This window comes from Zerene cesonia, chromosome Z (genome assembly GCF_012273895.1).
Source record: "Zerene cesonia ecotype Mississippi chromosome Z, Zerene_cesonia_1.1, whole genome shotgun sequence".
In the NCBI taxonomy this organism is placed as follows: domain Eukaryota; kingdom Metazoa; phylum Arthropoda; class Insecta; order Lepidoptera; family Pieridae; genus Zerene; species Zerene cesonia.
This window is the reverse complement of record NC_052122.1, coordinates 2,017,014-2,044,351: the sequence shown is the minus strand read 5'-3', so window position 1 is coordinate 2,044,351 and position 27,338 is coordinate 2,017,014. Positions and strand designations below refer to the sequence as shown.

Sequence of the window (27,338 nt, the reverse complement as noted above, 5' to 3'; positions counted from 1 at the left end):
AGTTAAGTTCAAATTTAAAGAACATTTGTCATATTTGATAACATAACTTGCAAAAATTTCGAAATGCAATACCTATTTCAGATTCAGATGCCGAACGAATCCTTTAAATACTAGATAAAATACTAGAAAAAATTTCGAAATGCAATACCTATTTCAGATTCAGATGCCGAACGAATCCTTTAAATACTAGATAAAATTTTTTGCAGATTAACGTGTTAAATCAATAAAAACGCCAGATAAGGGAATTTTTGTGTTTTCGCAATTTCGTTCAGTTCAGATAAATGTAAACGTATCTATTTGTTTATTTCGTATAACCTTATACTGGTGGTTAATTTCCATGATAAAATCATTGTTATTCATTTATATTTAAATTATATAAAATAGTAGTATGTTTCGAATATAACATAAAATTAATTTTAGGTGGTTAAACAAAACACTCGAAAGGCTAGATAATATCACCCAAGAGGATTTCAATGATTTATTCTCAGCAACAAAATCAAGTAAATTGTCAACATGGCTTTTAAAAACTAGGCTAAATAAGCCTCTCCGGCAGCCTATTTCCGAGAATGAGGAAATGCAGTCGCTTGATATCGATAAGGACTTAGCAGCTTTTGATGCGAAGGTATATGACATTAGGGATTTCTTGTATGATAGGAAATTCCACGTGAAGAAAAAGAAAATATACAAACATATGAAGGCAGCCTTCAACACTACTACGCCCAATGTGAAATTAATCAATTACTTTCATTTGCCGGCTTTAAAATTAGAACCATTTTTAAGTAATAAAACAATGTATTTTGATCAAGACGAAGAAACGAACGAACGAAAGAACGATGACAGTAGTGACTAGTGATTAAGTTATGTGAGTTTTTCCAAATAATCTGCCGCTTACAAATATTCACTACTCTTTAATTATTTTCGATTATGGGTATGAAATAAAATGCTATATATTTTGATACTTTTATTTGGCTAAATCCATTGGTACAGCTTTTCTACGAGATTTTAACATCAAGATATTTTATATTTTAATTCTAAGCGCCGAGTAAGAGACGAAACCGGAGTTCACTTTTTTTATTGTAATTCAGTGACATTTGGTATATACTTATTATTTGTTATCCCCGGAATGCAAGTTATAGGTCACATGTATTAATTATAACTCTACTACCATATTTGAAGATACATTAACAATATGACACATCATACTAGTCTAAATATTCCATTAAAATAATAAATGTAATGAAGCGTTGTGTAATTAAGTACAACGGGAAAATATTTAATAAAATCGGTGAATTGCATTAAGAGCTATTAATTTAGATAACTAAAAATAATATTTAACATATAATAACAAAATATGTACACACTTGACTAACGGAATGTATAGAAAAGATACACTGGTTTGAAGCGACAGAGATATATGTAGATATAGTCAGTACATGCATTTAATGCTTAAATCTTAAATATAATAAATCACTTAATAATAAATATAACATAATTTATTTGACTAAAGTATACAGTTTTTACAGAAAGAAATCAATTTACAAATAATAATAATACTAATACTGTAACTACGGGAATAACACGGTAGTCACGAGAAAATAATCAAGATAAGGCGAAAAAATTCAGTCATAAATCTAAGAGCTTTCTTCAAGAATTACTTATGAACATACATAGAGTAGCTCGCTTACTAGCTTATCTTTGGTATGATTTATCATAATACAACATTTAACACTACAGCACAAGCGTTACGTATGTGCGGAATAAGATATCGGTTGATTTATTTCGAATTTAAACGCATCCCGGCTTGCGGAAAATGCGCATCTCGCTGGTGGCGACAGCGATCCATTCGTTCCTTGCGGAGTCGAACCAGGTCAGGCCGAGCGTGTACTTGCCGTTAATGTTCACGTGCTGGCAATGCGAGAACCACCAGCCTCCCTCATAGTTAGCGGCGCAGTGAGTGTTCGAGATGTCCCTGTCGCGGTCGATGGCCGAGAACTCCATGTGGTTCTGATACTCGAAGGCATCACTGGCGTTTCCATTGAAGCCGCTCACCTCCAGAACGTAACCGGTGTCAGCGCTACCGACCGAGAAGTGGTCGTACTGGGCGTACCACACGCTGCCGTAGATGTCGGTCATGTCGATGCGCATAGCGGAGCAGTTGTCGGCGGTGATCTCATGCATGGATTGCAGACCGAGCCAGAATTCAGAAGACGCATCGCCGAAACCTTGGACGTACTCGCCGAATTTACGGTTGAATTCAACAGTGCCGTTGTAGCGACGTTGGAGAAGAGTGGTACCGTTACTGCACCAGGTGTCTACGGGAGTGTTGCCAGGGTGGATTAGGTAGGATCCAGGGGGGCCAGTTACGTTGGAGCAGTCTTTGGGAAGCTGTTTAACCAGGTCCTCGTACTCACGTTCGACGGGTTGCAGCTCCTTCACTTCACCCATCAGCTCGGGAAGGGAAACGATCTCCGTATAGTTCGAATCGACATGTGTAACCTCGCTCTATAACAACAACAAAAATATTTTAGTTAACGCGGAAAGTACTTACTCCATTAATATTGAACGTGACAAAACGATAATATTTTTGCTATGAAATAATAAAAGAAATATAGTGTTTGAAAATTCAATCATCGAGTCAAATAAAACGGAGCCAATCGGGGCAGTTGAATTCTGCATTTACTATTTACATGCACTTTATTTATATTTGCCGGCATGGCTGGCAATAGCAAATACAAACAACGCTGTGCAAGCAAATTTTATAAATAGTGTAATATATCCGGAATATAGCTCCGGGTTATGTTGCTGTGAGCCGAAAGGACTTTGTATGCGTTGCCATATTGATACTCTGTTTGTGCATGAGGGGAGGTTCTCTTAGTGCAGAAATTACGTTTATTCGATCGATAACTGCTGAATACAAACATTAATATAAGTAACGCTTATAAGTATATTAACCTAAGACATTTTTTGCACCAATTTTTTTTTATAGAATCATATCATCGTAAGTAAAATATTTTGATCAGTTAGTGCAATTTTCTTAACAATTTATATACAAATTAACAACACTGCAGATTTAAGCAGCCAATGAAGTATAATTTTGTTAATTTTTATTGTACTTTATAAACAAGGATAGTTTAAAAGGTACAAAGATACTAAAAAGTCTTATCGCCTGCACCCAAATGTTTCCCACTGAAAGTTACCTTCAGAATGTGATCATTGAGGCGGTAGAAGTGCTGTTTGGCGGACGCCTTGAGGTCGAGGATGGAGTCGTTGAGCTTGTTCATCTGCAGCCGCTCCAGCTCCGAGCGGTCGATGACGTTGCTGACACTCACGGCGATCGCTTTCACGCTCTGTTTCAAGTTCTCCTGGTTTTCCCGCAGGTACGACGTGGCAGCGTGCAACTAAACGTTTTTATAGGGTTAGAATTCGGTACATTGGAAATAGATACAATACGATATTCAAGGAAACAACTCAGTGTTTGTACAAATTTGAAACCACGGTATTTTTAAATTTCAATCAATTATAATTACACATGTTTTAAGACATTCCAATGTAAACAGCAAAATAAGGTTATAATTCTATTCAAGAAAATTCTAAGTGACTGGTTTCGGTATCGATAGGAAGTTAAATGAGTAAAATATCATAAGCTCACCTGAGCAAAACTAATATCCAACTTTGATATCTCCTTCCTGAACTCCGGTATCGTCTTGTCGACCTTGTTCTCAATACTCTCGACGTCCTCTCGCAACTCCAATAGGGACGCGTGGACTTTATCGAAATCGGATATTTTCTGCGATACATTCTTCAATTGTTCTCGCAGTGACTTAGTTTCCAAATCGAAGAATTCAATTTTGGCCGTAATTAGGTTCCAGTTGGGCTCCTCGATACGATCGAGACGTCGTTGAACGTCGAGTAGTTGGTTCTGCAGGCTCTGTTGGTACGCGTCGAGTTGGTCTTGGCTGCGAGCCAGACGAGAGATCTGGGTATGTATCATTTTGTTGTGGCGTATTTTGTGACCTCTCTTGCCCTCGTGCTCTAGAACTTCATTGTAGTTATCCATATTCATTTCGTCCAGTTGCTTCGCTTTCAACTGCAACAACGTTTCAATTAAATTTGCGAATATATGTAGGTATGTACTGAATGGTCAAAATTAATTATCCCCGCCAATGCCCTAAATATTAAATCGTGATAGCAACGCCATTGAATGCAAATATATAATTTAATACACCTTTAACATGTGTTTATTTGTCTATATGAACATTGAATTATTTTCTCACAAGCTAACTAGCTCATTGCCTTCAGTTACAAGCCTCTAAAATTGCTAAAATGATTACAAACCGTAACAATAAACAAACGAACGAGTACTTCAAAAATATCCTACTAATATTATAAATGCGAAAGTTTGTAAGGATGTGTGTGTGTTTGTTGCTCATTCACGCAAAGGCTACTGAACCGATTGCGATGAAATTTAGTAGGTAGACAGCTGGTCAACTGGAATAACATATAAGCTACTTTTTATCCCGATATTCTTACGGAATACGGACTTACGCGGGTGAAACCGCGGGGCGCAGCTAGTTTATCATAATTATACAATTTTCAAAAACCACAAACTTTAGATAACATTCCTTTGATCATGTAAATGTAGGCTATAAAATGTTATATCTCTATTTTACTCGTTCTACCCTATATTGAACTAAAGTACCTACAACTTAATATACAATTATGAATGGTATGGCACTTGCAGATGTTCTGTCGCTAGTTGCTGTACAAGTTTTCGAAACTTAATGATTAAATTTAACTACATAAGTAAAAACATAGGCGTTTCCGAGATTCAGTTGTTTTGTATATGTCCTAACTCAAATAACCTTGACATTTACGTTTAACGACACGTTAAAAAGACGCATATAACAACGAATGTTTCAGTATAGAACTGCGTAACAGTATCAGCGCGGTAAGACACACGAGATTCGTGTCGTTGCAGATGGCACTTTGAAGGGGAAGCCACTGCAGTAAATTGTTGTTTTTTTTAATAGTACCTACAAGTTTGTACGCTGTAACTAAGAGATGAACTTTATGCTCAGTCGTATAAGGGATAATAACGGTGAACAATTCAAAATGACTTTCATCATTACATCGAAAGTGCTTGGCTCAATTATATGCGTATCCTGATTGCCATCGCTGCAATTTGAAAGATAGATAATTATGGTATTGCAGGTAAGTGAAATGGCCGTGGCCATCTGCTACAAATCATTGGTAATAATTAAGGGGAGCGGAGAAACTGGTTTCATCACGCGGCCGCTAAGGCCCGCCGACGCTTACTTATAAAAGTTTAATTCCTGCGTCTTTTATTATTTGCATCAATGCACATGCACAGTTCAACATTTTTATCGTCAATAAAGTAATTATTTACTTAATATATGCATGTAGCATTAACCGTGACTATTATTCGTATGAAAGTATTGTACACTACGAAATTTATCGCTGGTTTTATTTCAATGGTTTAATTTAGTTGCATTACTTGGGCGAGCCCCAAGTGTGGTCATTTAACATTATAGTTAATTCATTGTGTACCTTCGAGCACCAGACTAAGAAGCGATAAAACGTAATCGCAGGTTGTGACGAAGGTCAAGTTAAACAGGCTCCGCAACAAGTTACCAGGTGTTCGAACAGTAAGATATAGATCCCCGTTTCTAGATATAGATACAATATAGGCCTGGCAGATGTTTGGCTACAATATTAATAGGTACCTTTATTTTAAGAAATTCTTGCCTTCTGCAAAATTATAAAATCCTACAAACAGCCCGGTGTATACTCGATATTAGCTAACCTCACTCACATTAAACATTTCAGAAGCTAGCGTTGTTACACTAATAACGTATCATTATATTCTCGCATTTCGGTATTTGAATATAATAATTAGTGGATTCACTAATTATTTAGACATATTGAATTTAATAATTTAGGGTGCTTATTTATACCCTTGATATACGAGATTATTTAAGATTATTTAGAGCGAATTGAATTTTTTTATTAATTTATGAATGTTTTTCCTATTTGTACAGTTTAATTCGATTTTGATAGAGTATTATATTTGAATACCTCGGTGTTCCGTATACTCACTAGAATGGAATCAGAATTTAACACCTGCCGTCGGTCAAGAAAGCGGTTAATGACTCCCGCCATGATTTCATTTTATCTTAATTATTTTGTACATAACATACCTATATGAGTTGTAGCAGTTTCTTCTCCCTTATCTTTATAATCAAATTTTGCTTCAATTTAATTTCTTAAGAAAAATAAACTAAGTACAATTCTATATGTACGCTACGTCAAGAGAAAGTCATTGCTAATTCAAATACATATTTGGCTCATCTATTGATTCTTATTAGACATCGAAAAAGAAATACACTGATCGATTTGTAAATATATAAGTTAATTTAATTCTTGTGAATCCTTAGCACTTTAACCAGCAAGATTAGAAGAAGCTAGTACTCGTAGTTTACGCCAAGTAAAAGTTAGTCGTTTAAAATAAAATTTATACTCAAGAGGAACTCAATTTAGATCGGTATGCACAGTGAAATGTGAAAATACATATATTTTTAAAGTTGAAGTCATTCACTGGGTGGATGGGTTTTATTTATAAAAATTGTAAATTTAGAAAGATATTAAATGCTTCAATGTCATAATTTTTAAAGTAATTTAATTCATCATTGAAGCAATCGGTTGGGAATGTAGCATTAACGTATCAATTATATTCAATTTATGTGTAGGTACCTTGGGAAGCTATTGGGTAAGACGTAATTAAAATTTGAACATGACTGTTCACACGGGGCGCACCTGTTTGCTGTGAACTTGCACGTATCGTATGCGAGGGAAAAAGTTAATCTTGAACGTTAATTAATTAGTGCCGGGGATTGATTTTCGTGTAACTGTGTCCCAGTTGTGTGGTCTCAATTTTTTGCAGACATCCAAAAAACAGTTTCGAATTTTTTGGTAATAAATGCCTTGTAAATAATTTTCTACATATTAAAAGGCTTGATTGAATCAAACGGTAATCTAAAATTCAACGCATCGATTTAATTTAGGCGTCGAACAGTTTATGGCAAGCCACAATTGCCACAGAGCTGCTCGCATCGAGAAAAATTACATTGCAATGATTGAAAGTATTTGATTTAAAAATTGTAAAGGTCAGTTGTTGAATTTTTATTGAAGTCGTCGCTTGGTCGGCTCTCTTTGTCGTTTATTTATATTGCCATTGTGCATGTATTGAATGGGATTTCCGTGTTGCGCTTGCGAACCGCAAGGGTGAATACGTTTTGATGACAGGTTTTTTCAATATCCTTCATTACAAATGAAATCTTTTTTGTGCCCAAATTCTTCGGTTATACTTTGACCAAGTTCCTTTGAGTAAAATCTCAAAGGCAGGTGTAAGGTTTCACAAAGATTTGAATAAAGTAGCGTTTTAGTTATCATATAGGTTTAAGAATGTTGCAATTGTATGAGCAATGTGGAGTGATATATACATTAAACACCCTTATTCTTTTGTGAGCTCACATGAAAAGTTAGGAGTCGTGGGTGTGACGGTTGCCAACGGTCGTGTCCAGCGAGCGTGAAGCGCTGCTCCACCTGTTACTAACTAACTCTGAAATCTTCGACCTTAATGCACAACCATTAAAGCATCACAAACGCACCGAACATCACGATTTATTCAAACGAACGTTTCAAAGTGCGTTCGTTGGAAAATAACAGCGTTACGTTTGCATCTCGTCAAACATTACGTAGCTATATAATATATTCTCCTTGGTAAAATATTTGTAATAATTTCGCGAATCCGTCTTAAATATTTGTTCGTGCATTTATTAATAGGCGAGGGTTAAAAGCCGTTGATGCACGAGTTCCATATCATAAATGTGCTATTTTAATTTTCCTAAGAACAGGTCCGTGAATGGATCCTCGCGATTGTATAAACTACAAACGTCTTCTGTGGAAGTAATTTTATTATGAATAAAGAAATTGAATATGCAATTCACTTTTGTACTCTCAGAATTCGCCGTGAAGGGAATTTTACCCGTGGGAACTAAAATTAAATATTTATTTGCAAAAAGTTGACATCAATACGGGAGTAGCACGAATAAATGTGAAAATGTCTAATGAATGAGAGAAATCCCATGTCACATTGTATTCAAAAAGTTCAATTCAACGTTTTTATCTCTTTCAATAGACGGCCAATACACATGAGTCAATTTAACCACAGTTAACATAAATATACACAATTTCATTAATCAAAGTGCTTTCAGGAATACACAATTAAAAAAACAGCCATTATATTATTATAGATTTTTGAGCTGCACCTTGAGTGCAATGTTTTTATTTATACCTTAATAAGAATGGTAATACTGCAGTTTTATTTTCTCACTTTTACTTTAATACATCTTAATCCTACAGATATAAGACTCGTAAAATACGAGTACCTACCGAACTTTTGTTACGGGCATATTCTAACTAGGTACTAGAGCAGAGTTCGTACTACCTACTTATCTTCGTGGTAATTTTCTCCAACTTCACTAACTGCATTATTCCTAGAGTGCAATTACTATTCTGGGAGCTCGGGATTATATGTTCATAATTGTTCTTTAATTTTTAAGACCACATTCCGTGACTAGATTTTAAAGCTCTGCTAAGCATTGACATCACATTTGCAGTTGTACAAGATGTTAATTTCCAATTTCATGCTTGGAGCGGAACGAAATTGGCAACGACGTGACACTTTTTTACAAAACTTAAATACATTTTATTTTCAACTGACCTCTTTAGACAGCTTTCCGACTTGAGTCCTTAGCTGGGCGATCATTCCCCTCATTTGCTGATTTTCGTATTTAAGTCTTCCAACTTCGCTGTCCAACTTGTCAATCCTAGTTTCCTGAGTCTTGGTGAGCTGCACCAAGTCGGAAGCCTCAGTCAAAGCTTGCTTCAGCTGTAACAAATTTGCAATTTTACGAAGCTGTAAAATGTAGGGACATAAATTACTATGTATCGTCTGTTCGGTGCTTTATGGCATCCCCGTAACATAGAAATATTTAGGAGCTGTCTCGTACTTCTGAACAGAATAACTAATAAATGTCATGATTAGAAAACGATGAAATAAATAAGTTAGTTTTTCTTGAGACCAATTTTTAAAATTTAAAAATGTAGTTATTGATAATATAATGGTCGTCGTATATTACACGAGTGCGTATTAAACAATTTTGTCAGCTTGTCGCCGATATTATCATTATTGAAAAGCTGAGTACGTCAATGCAAGTAAAATTTTGCATTAATCATTCCTCGCTACAACAGACAACATTAATTGAATTCATATTCGAAAAAGCATAGTACCTATTTGTTTAGTAAAGCCAGAAGTAATTAATACATAATATGAATATTTTATTAACCATTTTCTCCTTAATCTATTCGGCTATTTTGCATTCTATGCATTAAGCTTTAAAGTGCATTTTTGTAGCATATTACTTTTTTAGGATAAATCATACCTCATTCCGCATAACGTGAAGGTGCTTCAAAAGCGCAGAGCTGTTGACACTTTCGCCAAGCTCACGCATCTCCACTCGGAGCTCATTCATGGAGGCTTTCGCCCATTGCAGGGTGGCCTGTTCATTTTGTTCGTGGTTGTCGGTGGGAGTCTGGTGTTGCCTGGCAATTATCTTTGGTTAGATTCATGATACAGTGGTATACATATTTATATTTAAATGGTTTTTCGCTAAGCCCATTAATAATAACATGTACAAACTTAAAACTATAATAATAAAGTGTAGATCTATAAGTTTAGTTAAAAATATAATAAATGTTAACATATGCGTAACGATTTCTTTGTAACATACCCAACTTTATGCTTATAATCATACATATCATTTAGATTTATATCGTAATATTAATACAGTTGTGTCAATAAAATCATTATCATAAACATCCATTGCAATTACACAGTGCAGATACATTTCCCAAACGCTAGGGGCGATGTAAAGCATAATGTAATGGGATCACACGATGTCTGTCATATTTCGGGTCAACGATGCACGTTTCGAGCAAACTAGTTCAACGGACGGAAATTTAATTTTCGCGTAAATCACTTTTATCCATCACGTAGGTACACCTAATTGCACCTGAAATTATGTCATTTGAATTGCACGCACGCACGAATTATTTCTTACGTTAAATTTGGAATTCATAATTGCTTTAATAGAGTGAACAAATATGAAGTGTATTTATAAACTTGCAAAAATATAGAAATAAAGTGTTTTGGAATACACGTATATCCCACACGCAAACATAATATGTATAGTATATAGCAGAACATAATTATTTCAATGTTGAATGAGGGGAAATAGTAATTATCTCAATGATTCTTCTAACGGAACAGGATATAGTGTTATGCAAGAACGCTTCTCGGAGACCGTGTCTCCTGCGCACCCCCACCGGCACCGGCAAATACGTTACGCATTTATTAGTTTAATATAAGGGGTATAAGACATACAGAGTAACTAATTACTAAAGGGACATAACAAGTTCATTTTCAGTATATCTCTTTTAGTTTTCCCTAAATATTTTTGCTATTTGTTTACTTTTTAAAATCAATTTCTCCAATCCCTTATAATCCGTCTTTTAGCGTAATATTTTTGTATAAGTATTATATTTACTCGACCTCTACTATCAGACAAGATAAACATTTAATTAAATCACGAGCAAATACTGTTTATATTTTATACAAGAAGATGCTAGTCAGAAGTATTTCATTGGCTTAAAGTTCATAATTGAGAGTAAGTTATAAATTGAAACCTATAGCGTTATAAATTGTAGAGTTGCAATCTCTGACGATCCAATTATTCAATACAGATTTTTTGTTGTTGTTTTGTTTGATTTATGTTGCCCTCTCTTATATAAAGGAAATCTTACATTATTCTGAATCAAACTTTTCACTTTGAGATTTGTATAATGCTTTCTTTAATAAAAAACCAAGAACTATATTTTCAAATGTTTTGTGCAGAAAACCATAAAACATACCCAACATTAATGAAATTTAACATTATATTACGTTACCAATGAGACGAACTATTTAATTATTAAATAAAAATTCAATATAGTTGTATCAACGGGATTTCTAAGCGCATTGGTTCGTCGTTCACCACTTGTTTACTTGTACTAGGTAACTATTCTGGTATCGTCTTGATTAATTTAAAATGTACTGAAAGCTTTGCCAGTATCATGAATAATTCCATTAAAAATTATATTTATATTCAGCCTCAAAGGTGAGAATAACATACTTTTTTAGTCCTTCAACATTCAAACAAGGTGATACATATGGATTCGATGTAGAAAAATAATGCGACTCGTGAGAGTTTTCATCAATCGTGCGACAGCATGTGTCGGCGATCTCCTGACGGTATACAGATACCTACTCTTTATCGATGAGCTCGCGATATTTTTGTCATATGGAGTATTCGAATACCATTTATATTTTTTTACTCTTAGCAAAATTTATCAAACGATACACACGTACCGTATCAATTTTTTTACTTAAAATTTGGATAATGTGATGTAAATACCTAATCACGATAACGGGCTTCCTTAGAAATTGGTTAGGCAAACAAGATACAGGATATATCAACCTACCATTTCTAATCTTATCAAGAAATTTGGAATTTCAGTAAATATGACATTTGGAATAATTTGATATAATAGATAAACCGCATATAACTAGAACGTATAGAGAAAATGCTTTTTTACACCAAAGCTAATAAGAGAATCAGATAATAGTTGAGTTGGTAGTGAATTAACCGGTTCTTATTATATCGAATCGTAGTATACAAAGCTCCATGCCAAATGCCTATTTGGTTTCGAGTTATCACATTGACAGAATTCGACCTTACAGTGAAATTGGATGCGTCGACATTGGGTTCGATAAACCTCTCAGAAGCTTTATTCAATAGCTCTGTATATCTTAAAAAGTGTCCATTTAAAAGGACGTTTCAATAGCAATTAATTTGCATTGTACACATGTAATTACAATTGCTATTGTGGCGATACGTAAATTATAGATGCCTGATTACTTCAAAATTTTTACGCTTTTATTTACGTCACTTTTCTTTCTATTCAGATAAAATATTCTTAAGCTTATACACAACTCTTAAACCAGTGATAGAGAAAAATATGTAACCGCAATTATATTTGACCGAAATCTCCTAGCATTTTTTTGTAATAAGGCAGAGAAAAGCTTTCCGCATTCTTTATTGCACCTTGAATGTTTTTAAGAGCAGATGTGGACACCATATGTCAGTTGAGGGCATTAGAAAAAAAAACGTATAAAAACTTGAATAAAATGACCCTTGTATCACCCGCACGGAACCGAACGCCGGTTAAACTATTGAGAACGAAACCTACAAAATGAGTATGTATATTGGTAACAAGAAGACCCATTATTGTTCGCACATGGCAGACCACATTGGGCCGTGGTTCACCTTTCTTATCTTCCATTCTATTAAGTTTATTCATGCTCTAAATTACGAAAATTGATATCTATTAGACTAAGAGGTAAAGCAATTGGGTCTATTTTCGTATGGCAGCCACGTGGCCCTATAAAAAAATCTAATCTTGCGTCGACCAAATGGTGTACAAAACTTCAGCACCTGCCGTTTCTTTTACGAATTTGAAAATGTTTTCGAAAGGCCCTAATTGACCATGGGTTTGACTGCATAATCAAATTGTATAAGCGGCTGTTTCAAAATTACGCTATATACACGTATGTATATACACGTAATACTCACATGTTTAAATTATGCAACAATAATAAAAAAAAAACACTTAATTTTACTTTTAAACTGAACCTTTGCAGAATAGCGATTTGATTGATCAAGTACATTAAAATAGGCATTATTTTTAACTATTTCTTAGAGGATAGAGAGGAAGAAGAGGATGCTTTCACCTTACTAAAAAAAAAGCTTAACGTATGTTGAGCAAATCGTATTTAGTTACAAATTGTTCCGAACTTTCCGACGAAATTGCGGTATAATTAACCATAATAATTATAATCAAACGGGTTCATAGGTGTTCTTTTTTAATTTTACCCGCGCACACGCCATTTGCCGCCTGCCGGATGTGTGCCCGTAGCATATTACTTCCGTTAGGGATATAAATAAACATCCCATTAGAGCCAGATGCTCGCCCCCATCACCAGCATTACGTTTTTGACTTGATTTCTAGAAAAAATTCTGAATGTGACATGTTTAAATGATTAATAAATTATATCTATTTTTTATAAAACGGACGAAGAACTCCTGGTTTTCCATTCGTAGTTTCATCTACATATATAAAGAGAGAAAAAAAAATAGACAGTTCGGGATTATCGTCGCATAGTTCCAGTTTTCGTGATATATCTGAGATAAAATTATTCCATATTAGGACATCCACGAGAAAGGTAGTTGTGAAGAAGAGACATACATGCAGTCAGAGTTACTGTCATTCTGCTTTTATATAAGCCGGGATAACAAGCATTAAATTTATCAAAAATTTGATACCGTTGTTGCATACAACAAGTTGTCAAACAATATTTGTACCTGAAAGCTTTGTTCGCTAAAAGCATAAATACGTGGAAAATTTCCATTTTCCACTTCAAAATATGGAAATATTTTAACGCATCGATTCAATATTTCAATGAAATAATGCCTTTTGACCTGTGTGTATGCATCAACAAAAATATCAATAAAGCTTAAGGGGCAAAAATATTAATTATCTTTTAAAGGGGATTCATTCTATTATTTCTTTTATTTTTTACATTAAATGCATATTCGTATGTAAGTATACCTTTCAACATCAATGTGTGCGATAAGACTGCGGGGATGTGCTACATATAATAAAAAGATTAAAGATGCAATAGCTAGCAGAAATAAAACGAAATAAGAATTGACACACAAAGCGCAAACACCTGGCGATATTGTATTTCAAGTATGCAAACTAATTTTGTAGCACGAGAAAAACATTTCGTCCCGACTTCTTGATATCTTTTATTAAAATGGATAAAAGATATCAATACGCAGTCAAACGATTTTACGAAAAATTTATCGAAATATCTGAAAATTAACATAACAAATGTTGTTCTTCATATTTCAGAAAAGCTTGTTTTGAAAACTATTGAGTCGTACGTAATTCAAAAATTTCAAGGATACGGCAGTAACGTGAGCATCGTAAGTCCCTCGAGGAAGGCGAGAAAAATATCGCGTTGATCCAATGGCCTGGTTTTCAATGAGTGGCCCTTGTTTTTCCGCAGTCTCGAAACACCACTTTTACTTAACAAGTTTTATATTACGGCACGCCTTGACAAACTTCAAATCTCGCGAATATGACTCGAGAAGCCCTTAAGACCGTTTAGATTTTAATGTCACTCGTTGGCTTTTTTGTGAACACAATTTTTGGTAATTTTTTATCGTCAATTCTATCTGCGAAAGTCGAGACTGAACAATAACCCACAATTACTTTGTACAAAGTTTCTTCGAGCGTATCATTTGACTGGATGGAGTTATCAATTTGAGACGAAATTATTCAATATTAAGCATTTTATTTACGGTTTCTGAAATCCTTCACGTGTGTAATGCTTTTATAACTAATAAATTTGCTGTTCGGCCCGGCTCCTCCCGATATTTTTCATTAAATCAAAAAAATATATCCAACATCACAAAAATCATTTACATCCGTTAAACTAACACAACTTTCTTATAGATATAAAAGATTCGAGATTTAGTGAAAACTCATATGATAATCATAGTCTTATATCGTGAGTGTATTCAATATTGTAGTTGACCATAGTGAACAGACACACTGCACAATACCACACATAACACGATACTTATAATGGACAGTACAAAGCAAATCAGTTTAGATTGATACTACGAAATGTCAACAAAATTCCGGAGGATAATTCAGCAAACAGGCAGCACGTACATGAGGATCAAAGCTCATTATCGACTGCATAGGGAACCTAATTTTGCGAAGCATTTTCTGTACGTTCCCATGCGGTATCAATGCGGATTCGTGGATAATAAGGACAAACGTTTTGAAGATACAATACGTATAATAAAACAGATTGACTAAATTATGTCATAATTTAGCATTGGCATTTGATATCCGCTTGTGTATGTATAAAGAGTTAATTATCAATTGAAAGGATTTCCTATCAGATGCAATGGAAAATCCAAAAACAGAACTTATTACGAAAAATTGTGGAAGGTAGCAATAATCTTTATTTAGTGCAAATATCAAAGCATCTTTGGTTTTTATAGTCCTTTGAGAAGTTGCGGCGGCCCCCTGATGAACCACTATCAGGTAAGAAACCTTTACGTCGGTATATTTGCAGCTTGGGAGTATGCCAGATGACGAGGCTATAATTATTTTTTATTTTTCGGTTCTACAGTAAGCTTTAATTCCCTCGAATGACATGCGTAAGAAGTAATTGATGTAAATAATTTTTTCAAGGCTTTATCGATTTCGACCGAGTCGATAGTATTGATGTAACAAAGTCAAAAGAAACCCTCTTTTTTAAGGTTGAAAATAGGCTTAATTATGTAAAACGAATGAAGTCGTGGTTATAAATGGTATATAATAAATTGTGCAATTTACAATTTATGTTGCAGTGGATCCCTAATAAATGATATATAATAAATTAATGTATGATGTAGTTAACCTGTTTTAGAATTATTTATTACAGCTCTTACTTAGTTCAACACGCTATACATTGGAACTGCATTGCAAGGAAATGTAAAAAGTTAGACACATTTTTATATTATATATGCAAAAGGGTAGGTTAGACTATTCAGTAAGTTTGTCGGGTAATATAGAAGAAAGGATAGTATATGCGACTTATTAACATTATTTTATAATAAATTTATCTTATTTAGGTACGTATAATCAAGATATATTTAATAGTAAAAGAAAGAAAAAAGAAATTAAATTTCCAAAAAAATGTTTAAGAGAGATTGAACAAATATCAATGAAGACAAAATACAAAAAAAAATTGGAGCTTAGATAATATTTGTGCATTTATAGAACATTTTAAAAATCAATAATGACATGATAATTGATACTTATTTTCGGGAAAGGAATCGAAACAAATTGCATATCAAAGCAAGTCGCAGTGGCACTGGTACACTTATACGTCGCAGCATCGATACATGAAAATCGCGACGCGTTTTGTAAAAAGTAAAAATCGTGAGAGCAATAAATAATTAATGATTAAAAAGACTATCCTTAAATTTATACTAGTATTGAGTTTATTATAATTATATTTAAATTAAACTTACTTGAGTTCTTCAATTTCTTTTTTCAGCCGGGAGATATCAGACTGATGCATGTTCTTCAGGCTCTCGATCTGCTCAGCCATCGCCTTCATCTCCTGCTTGAATTGCATCTCAGCTCCATTCACAGTCCATAAACATAAATAAATAAACGCACAAAAGTTCAAGCACTTCATTTTCGCGCTCAAATTAGTACCGATACAATCCGCTTGGGGCGTACGTGCACCACGGCCGGTTGCTACTGCACGAATGCGTTGCGTCTGGTCTTGAGCCTTATTAATACACTAGGGCGGTGTGCCCAAAGCGCAGATGCGTTCAACAGTTGTTCAAGCCTGAAGCGAAGCCTTCATAACTCGCCCCAATCACAACCTTATTGACAACGCAAAGAAATTATGACCGTATCTCTTTTTTTGAACGTTACTTTTTGAATTTGAAGTGAATATTAAGGCTTCTCGTGGAATTATAATGAGTGGTTTTTTTTTAATATTATTCGTTATCTGCTTGCTGGGCATCTACCAGGTTGAGCCGATATATATTACAAGTAGCCCACATTACTTAGAAATTATATCTGTGTACTTTTCATATGGTGTTTGCTATTTATTTCTTACAAACACGTAAAAATTCACAGTAAAATATTCTACAGGTATTGAATAAATATAATAATATCGCCAATCGCTCTGTTCACACCTTTGAAAAGCCATTATATTTTAAGTAACACAGACAAAGCTTAAAGTCAAAGAAGAAAAAATATATTTGACTCTATTTCCACGACAAACTACGAGTGCACTCAGCACTCAGAGAGACGAGAGAACCTAAGTATTCTACCAACTACATACACTAATCACTGTCGACGACTCCGTCCGCGAAACACTAGGATAACACTTATTTCAGCTCATATATTGTTATCTTTCTCATAAAGTTATGCTTTAAATCGAGATTTTGTTACTTTGATTATTTGTAAACCAATAGAACAAATTTACTTTAACTATAAGACTTCGGTTTAATAGTGATATGTATCTGAATTGAAGAAATAACTATTACTAAACTACTGAATTTCGCCGCCTTTCAGAGTCGCAAACTCAACTTTCACCATGATACCTGTCGACTGATGTACATCCACCGTGAGCTTTAAAAGGAATTACCGCGCACTACTCCTTTGTGGAATGACCTTTTTGCGTTATTTCTAGATCGCTACGACTTGGGTTGCATCAAGGAAAGAGCATCGTCTTCCTTTAAAGCCGGCAACAAACCCGCAGCAATAAGCAGCCGAAATAGTCTCGATAACGCCCAAGCTCGTCCGCCTTTATGCAAAATAATAATAATTAAGATCAATTCACCGTTAATATCTATTTTCGAGAAGGGACAAGCTTAAAAGTTTTGGATTAGTTAATTCCTTAAATACGAATAAAAAATTGCATAGCATAAAATGCAAAGTGTAAAAACCATGCCATAAGGTGTCAAAAATGCAAATTGGACTGATTCAACAACAAAGACAAATCGAAAATTCTTTACCTGAACATTTAAACAAGGCTAGATCCGGGCAGCCTTTTTGCAAAAGCTCCGTTTGACTGAGTTCTTTGCATTCATTCCAGTCCTTCCATCTCTCGCTCATAATTTACTGTATTGTGCTAAATACAGATACAACGCCGCTTTTTAACCAACTTTTAGAAAAGTTTTTCTCGAAACAACCGTTATTGTTTTCGCATTACTGACATTTAAACCACACGATTGTTACTTGCTTAATTAGTCGGAATGTCGTAAAATGATCACATTCAAGTAAGAACTATATGAGTACCAATATTTTGAGTTTCATTTTTTATTAAGATTTGATACGAAATATTTTTTGATTTACCATACAAATGAATAAATGTACCTTGAATAAATGTATTCCTGATAACGTGTATACATATTTTTAACGAAAGACATGTGCAGGTATATAAAATGATAATTTGATATTATGAAACCATTCAAATAAGCTCGCTCACGAGGAGCCAGCTAGCGGCGTCACATGTTCCAAATATAATTTCTTTTTTATCGCTATTGCAATGTTTTTATAACGTACTGAGTACACATAATACACGTGCACAAAAAAGAGAGCTCGAATGCAATCTGGTGCCTTTACAGATCGTCTCTACTACTTGTTTCAATAGAATGTTATGTAATTAAAAAGGCTTCCACGTTGCGCATATTTGAAAATTGACATTTATAATTGACATAATTAAATTCAATAGGTAACATTGTTTCATGAACTACTATTACAGCAAAGGGCTTAGTTTAATGAAAATCAATATTCACAGTAACACAACCATCTCGTGGTGGGAATATTTTCATTTTTATTACCTGGTTACATCACATGTGTTCTCCACTGCTGTTGAAAGTAGAAGTAATAAGTTCAGTTAGATAACTAATCGTCAATAGATTTCAGATTTTATCTCGTTATTACATTTTTTTTAATTTTATATAAATGAATATTTTGCAGTAATCTAACATATCAATTACTAGGATTTTCAGAGGTGGGTTGTTCATTCATTAAGTTCAAGTCATTGTTAAATACTATAAAGCTTATATTCTGAAAACTAAATGAACAGATTTTAATCGCTGATGTTATGCTCATTATTGTGAGTTTAATTGAGATGTAATGTAATTAAAGTTTGTTAATTTATTCCAGATTACATTCCTTAAAGTCATTTCGTCTCATAATAGATTCGCGCAAACTTTTACATGTAAAAAGTTTGTTGTATGAACGGTTTGAAATTTAATTATGCATACTTTCATTATTGTATAGTACTTATCACTAAATATAAGTGTTTTTTGCATAACAGTAAATTTATTACGAAGACGAGGCTGTGTGTATAAATTCATCCAATGTTTCATAGGTAGATACTATAAGTACAAAAGAGTCATTTGTAGTCTAAAAAATTATTGCCCGCGATAAAATAATACATCAGGCTTTTATGCATTGTAGGATTTGACCCAATATTTTTATAAATCTTACAATGAGCGACGCACTCCGAATATAGAGATGAAAGAAAAAGGATGGCATTTTAAGACAAGAAAACACGAGTAGTGTCCTGTTGTTCTACATGCAAAAATCAACAAAATCATGCCAAAGTAGCACACTTCGACATACGTAATGTTTATTTATATCAGTTACTTCTTTTAAAAAGTTTTAGTACGAGATATTTTTTTTAACATATATAATAGATATTATTTTAAGATACCTTTATAATTGTATTTATATAAAGATTTCATTTCAAAGTGTAACTAGTAAAAAATATATCTTGTATAAGACATTGGTTTATACAGAGTTCACCAAGCACCACTATGGAGCGTTATTTTTCACAGTTTTTTTATACAATTTCTACAACATAGCTAAATTTATCATGCCGCCATGCGTACAAAGAATTTTAATTAAATATACATAAGGTGCATTAAATATGCCTACCTACTTGTGACTTGATACTAACGCTATAACTCAATGGGTTCAACGTAATTAAAAACTAAATGAGGAGCTGTTTAAAATTCGTTAGCCTAGTTGATATTCAGTTGAAAATAAACGGGGGTTGAACGCGACACAGTGCAGGGCACTCTCGCGATGAGCTCCCGGCTGCGATCTCTTTGTAATACTACCAATGGAGCCACCTACATAATGCATCGTTTTACATATAATTGAATATTCTGCCTGCTTTTTGCTGGAATACGCGCCAAATCGAGCTTTATTACTGATCACTATGATTTGTGTTTTCAAAATTAATTTGTATTCGAATTACTTTAGCCTGTAAGGTAATTAATTGCCCAACACGATTAATATTACGATGCAATTAAAGAAACATTATAAAGTGAAATATTTGCATTCATTTTATGATGCTTATTTAACATCATGAAATATAAGTTAGTAGTTAACATGTTACTACCAAAATTATGACATCAAATATTAGCGTTGTGTGGATAGCATGATATCAATGGAATTGATTTGATAAGCGTATTATCCTAGAATACTTACAGCTATCTACTTAACCAATCAAATCAATTATCATAATGAGCTTTTTAAGTGAGCTGTCGTGTCTAATTTACATAGGTTAATGCAAAAGCAATTTGTTACCCGAGGTAATTTTCAAAGGCATTTTCAGAATGTACAGACGTTTTAGAAATAATGTGACTGGACAATATTATAACTTTTTTTATCCTACGAATATCATAAACGCAAAATTTTGTATGTGTGGATGTATGAATGTTTGTTACTCTTTCACGCGAAAACAGCTTATCGTATCTGTATGAAATTTTTATACAGAGACAGATTATGTTCTAGATTTGCAAACAGACTACATTTTACCCGGGTACTACGAGAGTGACGCCACGGGTTACAGCTAGTTTTTTCATAATTTCGCTTTATGTTAATATATTTGAAATGATAACAAACAGTAGTAATAATAGCACTTCGAATAGTATTTACGATCATAAATGAGTCTATAAATTGGTACTACAGAAATTTTGAGTTAAGACTTTTTGTAATGTTTAATAATAATTTGGTATAGATATAATCGAACTCATATCAAAGAAACTTGTTTGAAAGGAGACGTTCAAATGCTTATAGTAAAAGAAATCTCATGACGAAACAATTCAAATTTTTCTATGTAAAATTATAAATCACTTGGATATTACAACGCCTACAAGGGTTGAGATTAAAATCTAGGTTACTAGCTATAATCTTTTCTTCCGCCCTCCACAGTCCTTCGGTTTCTCGATAGCTTCACTTTTGTAGTGCCTACGCGCTGACGATGAACGAACATTATCGTAAACTAATTTCCTTATCTTGTTTTTAACATTGATAATCGAAATAAGTTTATCCCTCCTAATGTTGTATATGCGAAAGTCGTTATATATCCATCACATAACCGTTTCGGATGAAATTTGGCACAAATAAGTTTTTGAGGGAGAAAGTTCACAGATAGTTTTTATCCAGGAAACCTTACGGTAACGGGTTCTATGCAGGGTAAACCGTATTGAATATATAAAAGGAAAATTCCTTTAATTACGCGGGCGAATCCGGGGGCGGTGTTGGTATTCAATAATACAAATTTATTGTATGGAAACTGCAAGTCATATGAACATAACTCATTACAGCTGTATGGGAAATTCGTCCAAGTCCAATTAGTCGCGCTATTCATAACCTTGTTGCTTGTCTCTTTGAGGCATTGCCCTCCTTTAGAGTTTCATGAACAGATATATTTCAAAGCGCTGGACAGTACGGTTCACGCAATAACTACATGATATTCCGAACGGTATTTGAAAAGCATTACTTGAATCATATGTAATATACTATATATTATATATGTATATATAAAATTATGAACACTACTATGCTTACCGTAGTTCCGTGAATATAAACTGAGCTTCTAGATTCGATGATAAGTAAATTACACTGCATTCAAATTGAAGTTACACCAATACTAAATTTTATAAGTACATTTAAATCCTATAGTGTATATAATCCTATAGTTAAATGTAGACATCTGGAGATCCTGATATGAATAAGGTTATTTGCAAACTAGATATAATGTTTCGTATTTTTAAGAACAGACATATCCACACCAAAGGTTTCTAGTTTCATGGCAGCATTAAGTCTTAACTTATTTATAAAACGAATGCGCATTAGTCTCCACTTTCAAATTACACGTTGTTACATCATAATCATTTTATGAAAAGATTATAAGCTAAAGAGGTTGCTTTAAATGTTATTCGTTATTTCATTGAACATTTATCTTCTGTTGTTATGAACAACCAACACGATTTGTATTTTAAAGTTAAAAATAACTATTTCTATCTTATAAAAAGCATATCCTCCCGCATATAAAAATACAAATATTTGGGATGGCTATCTTGAAATACCCAACTAGTAACCGGATCGTTTCGTAGTACAAACCAATAACAATTACGAGATATTGCTTCGAATGTTTACAAAAAATACCGAGTCTATATTTGTAAAATGCTATCAAAATTGTTCCTGCATATCACGTTCTACATGTGCACATCAATTCGCTGTATCCAACACCGGAGCTGATATAAAATTCGATATTACTAACCAAAGATGGAACAACGAACCATTTGATTTTACACGACACTGGAGTTGGAAAGTTAAACCAAATATTGTGATTGTACTGGGGATATTTCACATTCACTCATACGTATACAGTAGTTTGTCCTCACTTAAATGATTTAATCCGGAATATGGACTAAAATTTGCTTTCGATGACTGCGGAGGACACATCTAAGATATTACTGAGTGTGATGTTTCTTCGTACTGTAACTGGGACTGAAACTGGGACGTCAATCAGTCTCCAGCTTTCACAATAGCTTTTTCACCACACATTTCGGCTGCGACTCAAATTACTACAGTTGATGTTAGGAGAGTTTACTATATAAAACGGTGTTGTAAATAAAAATAGTGTGTGTTTAAACTTTTATAATGTTCATTAAACTAAAACCATTGTCGGCTATATTATATGAATTTAGTATATATGCTTTTTAATGGGCACAAGTTATTACAATCTACACTAATATTATAAAGCTGAAGAGTTTGTTTGTTTGTTTGAAAGCACTTATCTCAGGAACTACTGGTCCGATTTGAAAAATTATTTCGGTGTTAGATAGCCCATTCATTGAGTAGGGCTATATGCTATATATGGGCAAAGCCGGGGCGGACCGCTAGTCGTTATATAAGAATGTATGCTGCAGTTAGGAGACGCTAGTATTATATTTCGGTATTCGGTATTAATAAAAAAATAGGTAATAATACACAATAAATTATGTGACATAATATCTATAATGTAATAACGGACATACAAAGTAAGTAAGTACATCAAACAAAAGCTGTGTCGATTGCAATAATCGGTAGAATACGAGAGTCGACAGCATCTCAATTCTTTGAGTGATACGAACGAAGCGGTAACCGAATACGCCAGGTGCACCAGCACCTCACAATATACTGTATAATATATTCAAGTAATGGAATAACCTACTGTCATACGACATTAAATATAGAGCCCAAAAATATACAACGGTGTCTTTTGTTGGTTAATTAAATCCATTAACTATGTGTATTATACATTTATGTATGTTAACAATGTTATAATTTATAACTTGTTTATAACCATTTCATATCGTTATTTTTTGTAACATTATAAAATCAGCAATGGGTGACTTCTATTCACAATAATAACTAATAACATCAAATGTGAGTATCATATCAGTCAATGTCCATTCATGGAGATTATCCACCTCGATTTGAATGATAATATTGTCATAAACAACGTTTCAATAAGGTATACATTTGTTCATTCTCGAACATTATCACAATTAGGTAAGCACGTTAATGTATCTTCCCTAATTGCTATATCTGTACTTAGTATTTAAAGGAAACATCTTTGCGTTAATATCCACCGCTGAAGCAGATCATGAAATAATTTGTGTATATTGATAGGCAGCAGATGTCCGTAAGTTAAAAGCAATAAGATTAGTGCGTGCCGCGTGTTCCGATACTTTTGGAAACACATTGTTATTAACGACAGCTGCGAGACACGCTCCTATTAAAAAATGAGCGTTAAGTAAATCGTCTACCTGAGGCCTTTTTGTTTGATTCCTTCCTATTCCAACGCAAATGTGGGAGGCGTTAACGTTCTTGAAAATAGAGAATATTTTTGAGCTACAATTACATCGAATGTTAATTACGGTGTATACAAAGACATTCGTAATTTATAGTGATTTATTTGGTCTATTCCGTAGACTCTTATCCGTTAAATAGTCCTAAAATCAATTTCAATTGCATCTACAATTCTAATTTAGATGGTTACTGTAGAGATAATTTTACAATATGTACATTCAATAACTCGTCGCGCGAGCTTTATGTATAGTTTCAATTTATTATAATATTGTTTTTAATTTGCTGGAAGGACCATTTTCGATAAAATTTAGTCTCGTGAAGAGGCTTAACCACACTCTCAAGAATTCCATTTTGATACACATTTTTCCCTATATTTTGATTATGATTATTTACCTTTATTTTACAATTATGATTTAAATAAATAACCAGTTTAGTGTTTCTCATTTACTGTACAATAAATAGAATTAATTATCTTCAACTTTGCTCCTATTATCTTTTGCTGAACGAGGCTGAAAAATGCGCACTAAGGCCTGCAAAATGAAAGTAGTTCAATGAACTACATATAAGAAAACACAATTCAATATTTATATTAAATTGACATATTCAAAATTAAATTGTGCATGTAAATTAATTTGTAAAATTTTATTTCTAATTGCAACATAATTTATGACCACATTAGGCTATACCTGTGCTGATAATAAACAGAAACATCCAACCCAGAACATCTGTTTCTTTACAATAAAGATTAAATCCATATTATGCAACAACACGGATTCATGGTAGTTTCTACGCGTACGATATACATCGAGATATAGCGTAGATATATGTACATAATATCAGGAGCACACAATTACATTTCCTATAATGCTCGGAGTAGTTTTGTTCAAATAACAGTGTTCATCCATACTCAAGACCGAGTTTTATTATATAAATACACTCGAGTGACAATTTATCCAATCGTTTAATCATATAAATGACTATGGCATTTGAAGATATAAACATGTACAACCGATTTATTCAGATTTGTGATAAACATGTTAAAAGGGTACCTATTTGTTATTAGTAAAAATTTCAAACGACCAAAATTAAAATAATTTCATTTATTCTAGCAGTTATATAGTTAATTCACTTTATTGGAGTTATAATGTGATGAAACATTCTTTTATATTTTTACATACTTTTTTACAATTTTTTATTTTGTTATGTTAGTATGCGCTTAGAAATATTAATACATATTTAGTATTCAATTAGTACCTACAAGTATATACTATATATTCGATTTAATCAAATAAAGTAAAATCAATATATATACCATTTACCTGTCCATGAACAAATTAAAAATAAAGAATAAAATCACAATTTACAGCATCGATTGTTGTTTACTATAGTTATCTTGTATACAGGAAGATATTATAAAAGATCTGGTATAACCAATACTGTAAATTTAGCCATATTCTTCTTTAAGGAGACTCGTTTATTATTGCCTCGATCATAATTGCATTCTGTGTTCCTAGTACGTCTTGAAGTCGAGTCAGTCAATGTATTGAGAGGCGATCTGCGCCGGAACACATGCCTGAACATCTGTCCTATCTTAAACACCTTTGCAGAGTAGCGCACGGGCCGACAGCCGTGCTACATTCAACAGGGTGTAAAAATATGCCGCGAAATCTTCATTTCACATTTGTATAAGAACGTCGCCTGATAGTTGGACGTCGACAACTGACAAATTTGCGTGGAGTCAAAAAAACTAAATGGAAATTGCTTATATTCTCGCGTATTTAATAATCAATCTGATAATATACTTTTCATCCATAATGTTTTAAATATGTTCTGACATTTATTATTTTAACTTAGAAGGTTAAAATATACACTGATAATATGTAAATACAGCTGGTTACCCAAAATTTATTATATTAATAAAAAAAAAATCAAATCCAAATAATAAATAATTTGAATCCGATATATAGTATAATCGTAGTGTAAATATCATGACTATACCTATAACTATATCTTATTTTTACACAGGCCCATATATGATCTTCTATGCAAAGGCATTTACAATTTTACATACATTCTATTAATATAACGACTTTTTTATAATTTTATGGTATCTTCATTAAACAGTATGTTTACATCCATAACTTCTTCTGCAGCGCTGCTCTGCTCCGCTAAAGCGGTCATTGTGTCTATGAAAACATTATCTAAAACGTAAGAGCGCGTGTGGGTGGCAGAAGCTGGCGAGTCATGATGTACAAATGAATATTTGAATATTTTTTTACGTAATCAGCATATGCAAAACTATAAGTGCTATTGAGCATAGTAAATAGGTATACATAAAATAGAACAAAAAAACGGCCAAACCGATTTTTTATAAAACTTTATATGTATATTCGTTAGGTCGAAGACTATTTTTATATCTCTAAGTGATAAGATATAGGTAATCTCATTTAAAATATAGACATTAACATTATTACGTTATTTATAAAAATGAAAGGGATTTCCATAACAAACGAATAAATCATTTCTCATTTGAAACACACTGTAACAGGTAGGTAATAACTGTGTATTAGCAAGAAGTAAGACCAACCCATCAGTATCATATAGTTATTACCTACGTTCAATATTTGACATCAAAGGACTGTTTCTAGGAAAGCTTATCGGAAAATATAGATACGGGAAAGCACAACTGCCAACGTGGTTCGATATTAAATTTATTCTCTGTTAAAATTGCAACCCGAATCAAATTTGAACTTTTTCACTGTTGATATTTGCGGAATGTTTGAATGTTTGTATTTCCATTCCAATAAACATATGCATATAACATAACTTTGATAAAAAATTGTTGATAGTATTTTGCATTCTATTTAAAATTGAGTAAATGGATAGTATGTCAACATCTTCTGTCACAACACGCATCGTATTTGATGTAGATGTTAAATCCAGTTCAGTAATTACAACATAGAAAACAGAACGATACAATTAATTGGCTTTGCATCAAATGTTGTTTTAATCTAGTTCTATAAGTTATTATACAAATCACATCAAAAATACTAACGAAATAATAACGAATAAAAATGATACGTAATTGCATCTAGAAATTTTACCTAACATAAAAATGGTACGTTATTTTTTTATATACTTAAAAACGTAAATCTAAAGTAATATTACGAAAGTAATGTGAACAAATCAAACAATCACAAGGCGTTGGCTGGCCCTAAACCAATCTGCGTCCTCAATATGCAGTCGTCATATAAAAATGTAGGTAATAGCGATTTATTCAAGTTTCATACTATGCATGCTACATGCAACGACCAGTTATCAATATCAACCTGTACATCGATATCAGC

The 27,338-nt window shown here is 33.2% G+C and overlaps 1 protein-coding gene across 1 annotated transcript; it reads right to left on the bottom strand.

The window, feature by feature from the left end:
• Window positions 1–948: 948 nt before the first annotated feature.
• On the bottom strand, window positions 949–16,578 carry LOC119835836 (protein scabrous). Its single transcript, XM_038360871.1, has 6 exons — window positions 16,338–16,578; window positions 9,525–9,684; window positions 8,804–8,971; window positions 3,650–4,087; window positions 3,198–3,398; window positions 949–2,502 (listed from the first exon to the last, which is right to left on the bottom strand). The coding sequence occupies exons 1-6, from the start codon at window positions 16,505–16,507 to the stop codon at window positions 1,786–1,788; spliced, it is 1,854 nt and encodes a 617-aa protein (XP_038216799.1). The 5' UTR covers window positions 16,508–16,578; the 3' UTR covers window positions 949–1,785.
• Window positions 16,579–27,338: the final 10,760 nt, after the last annotated feature.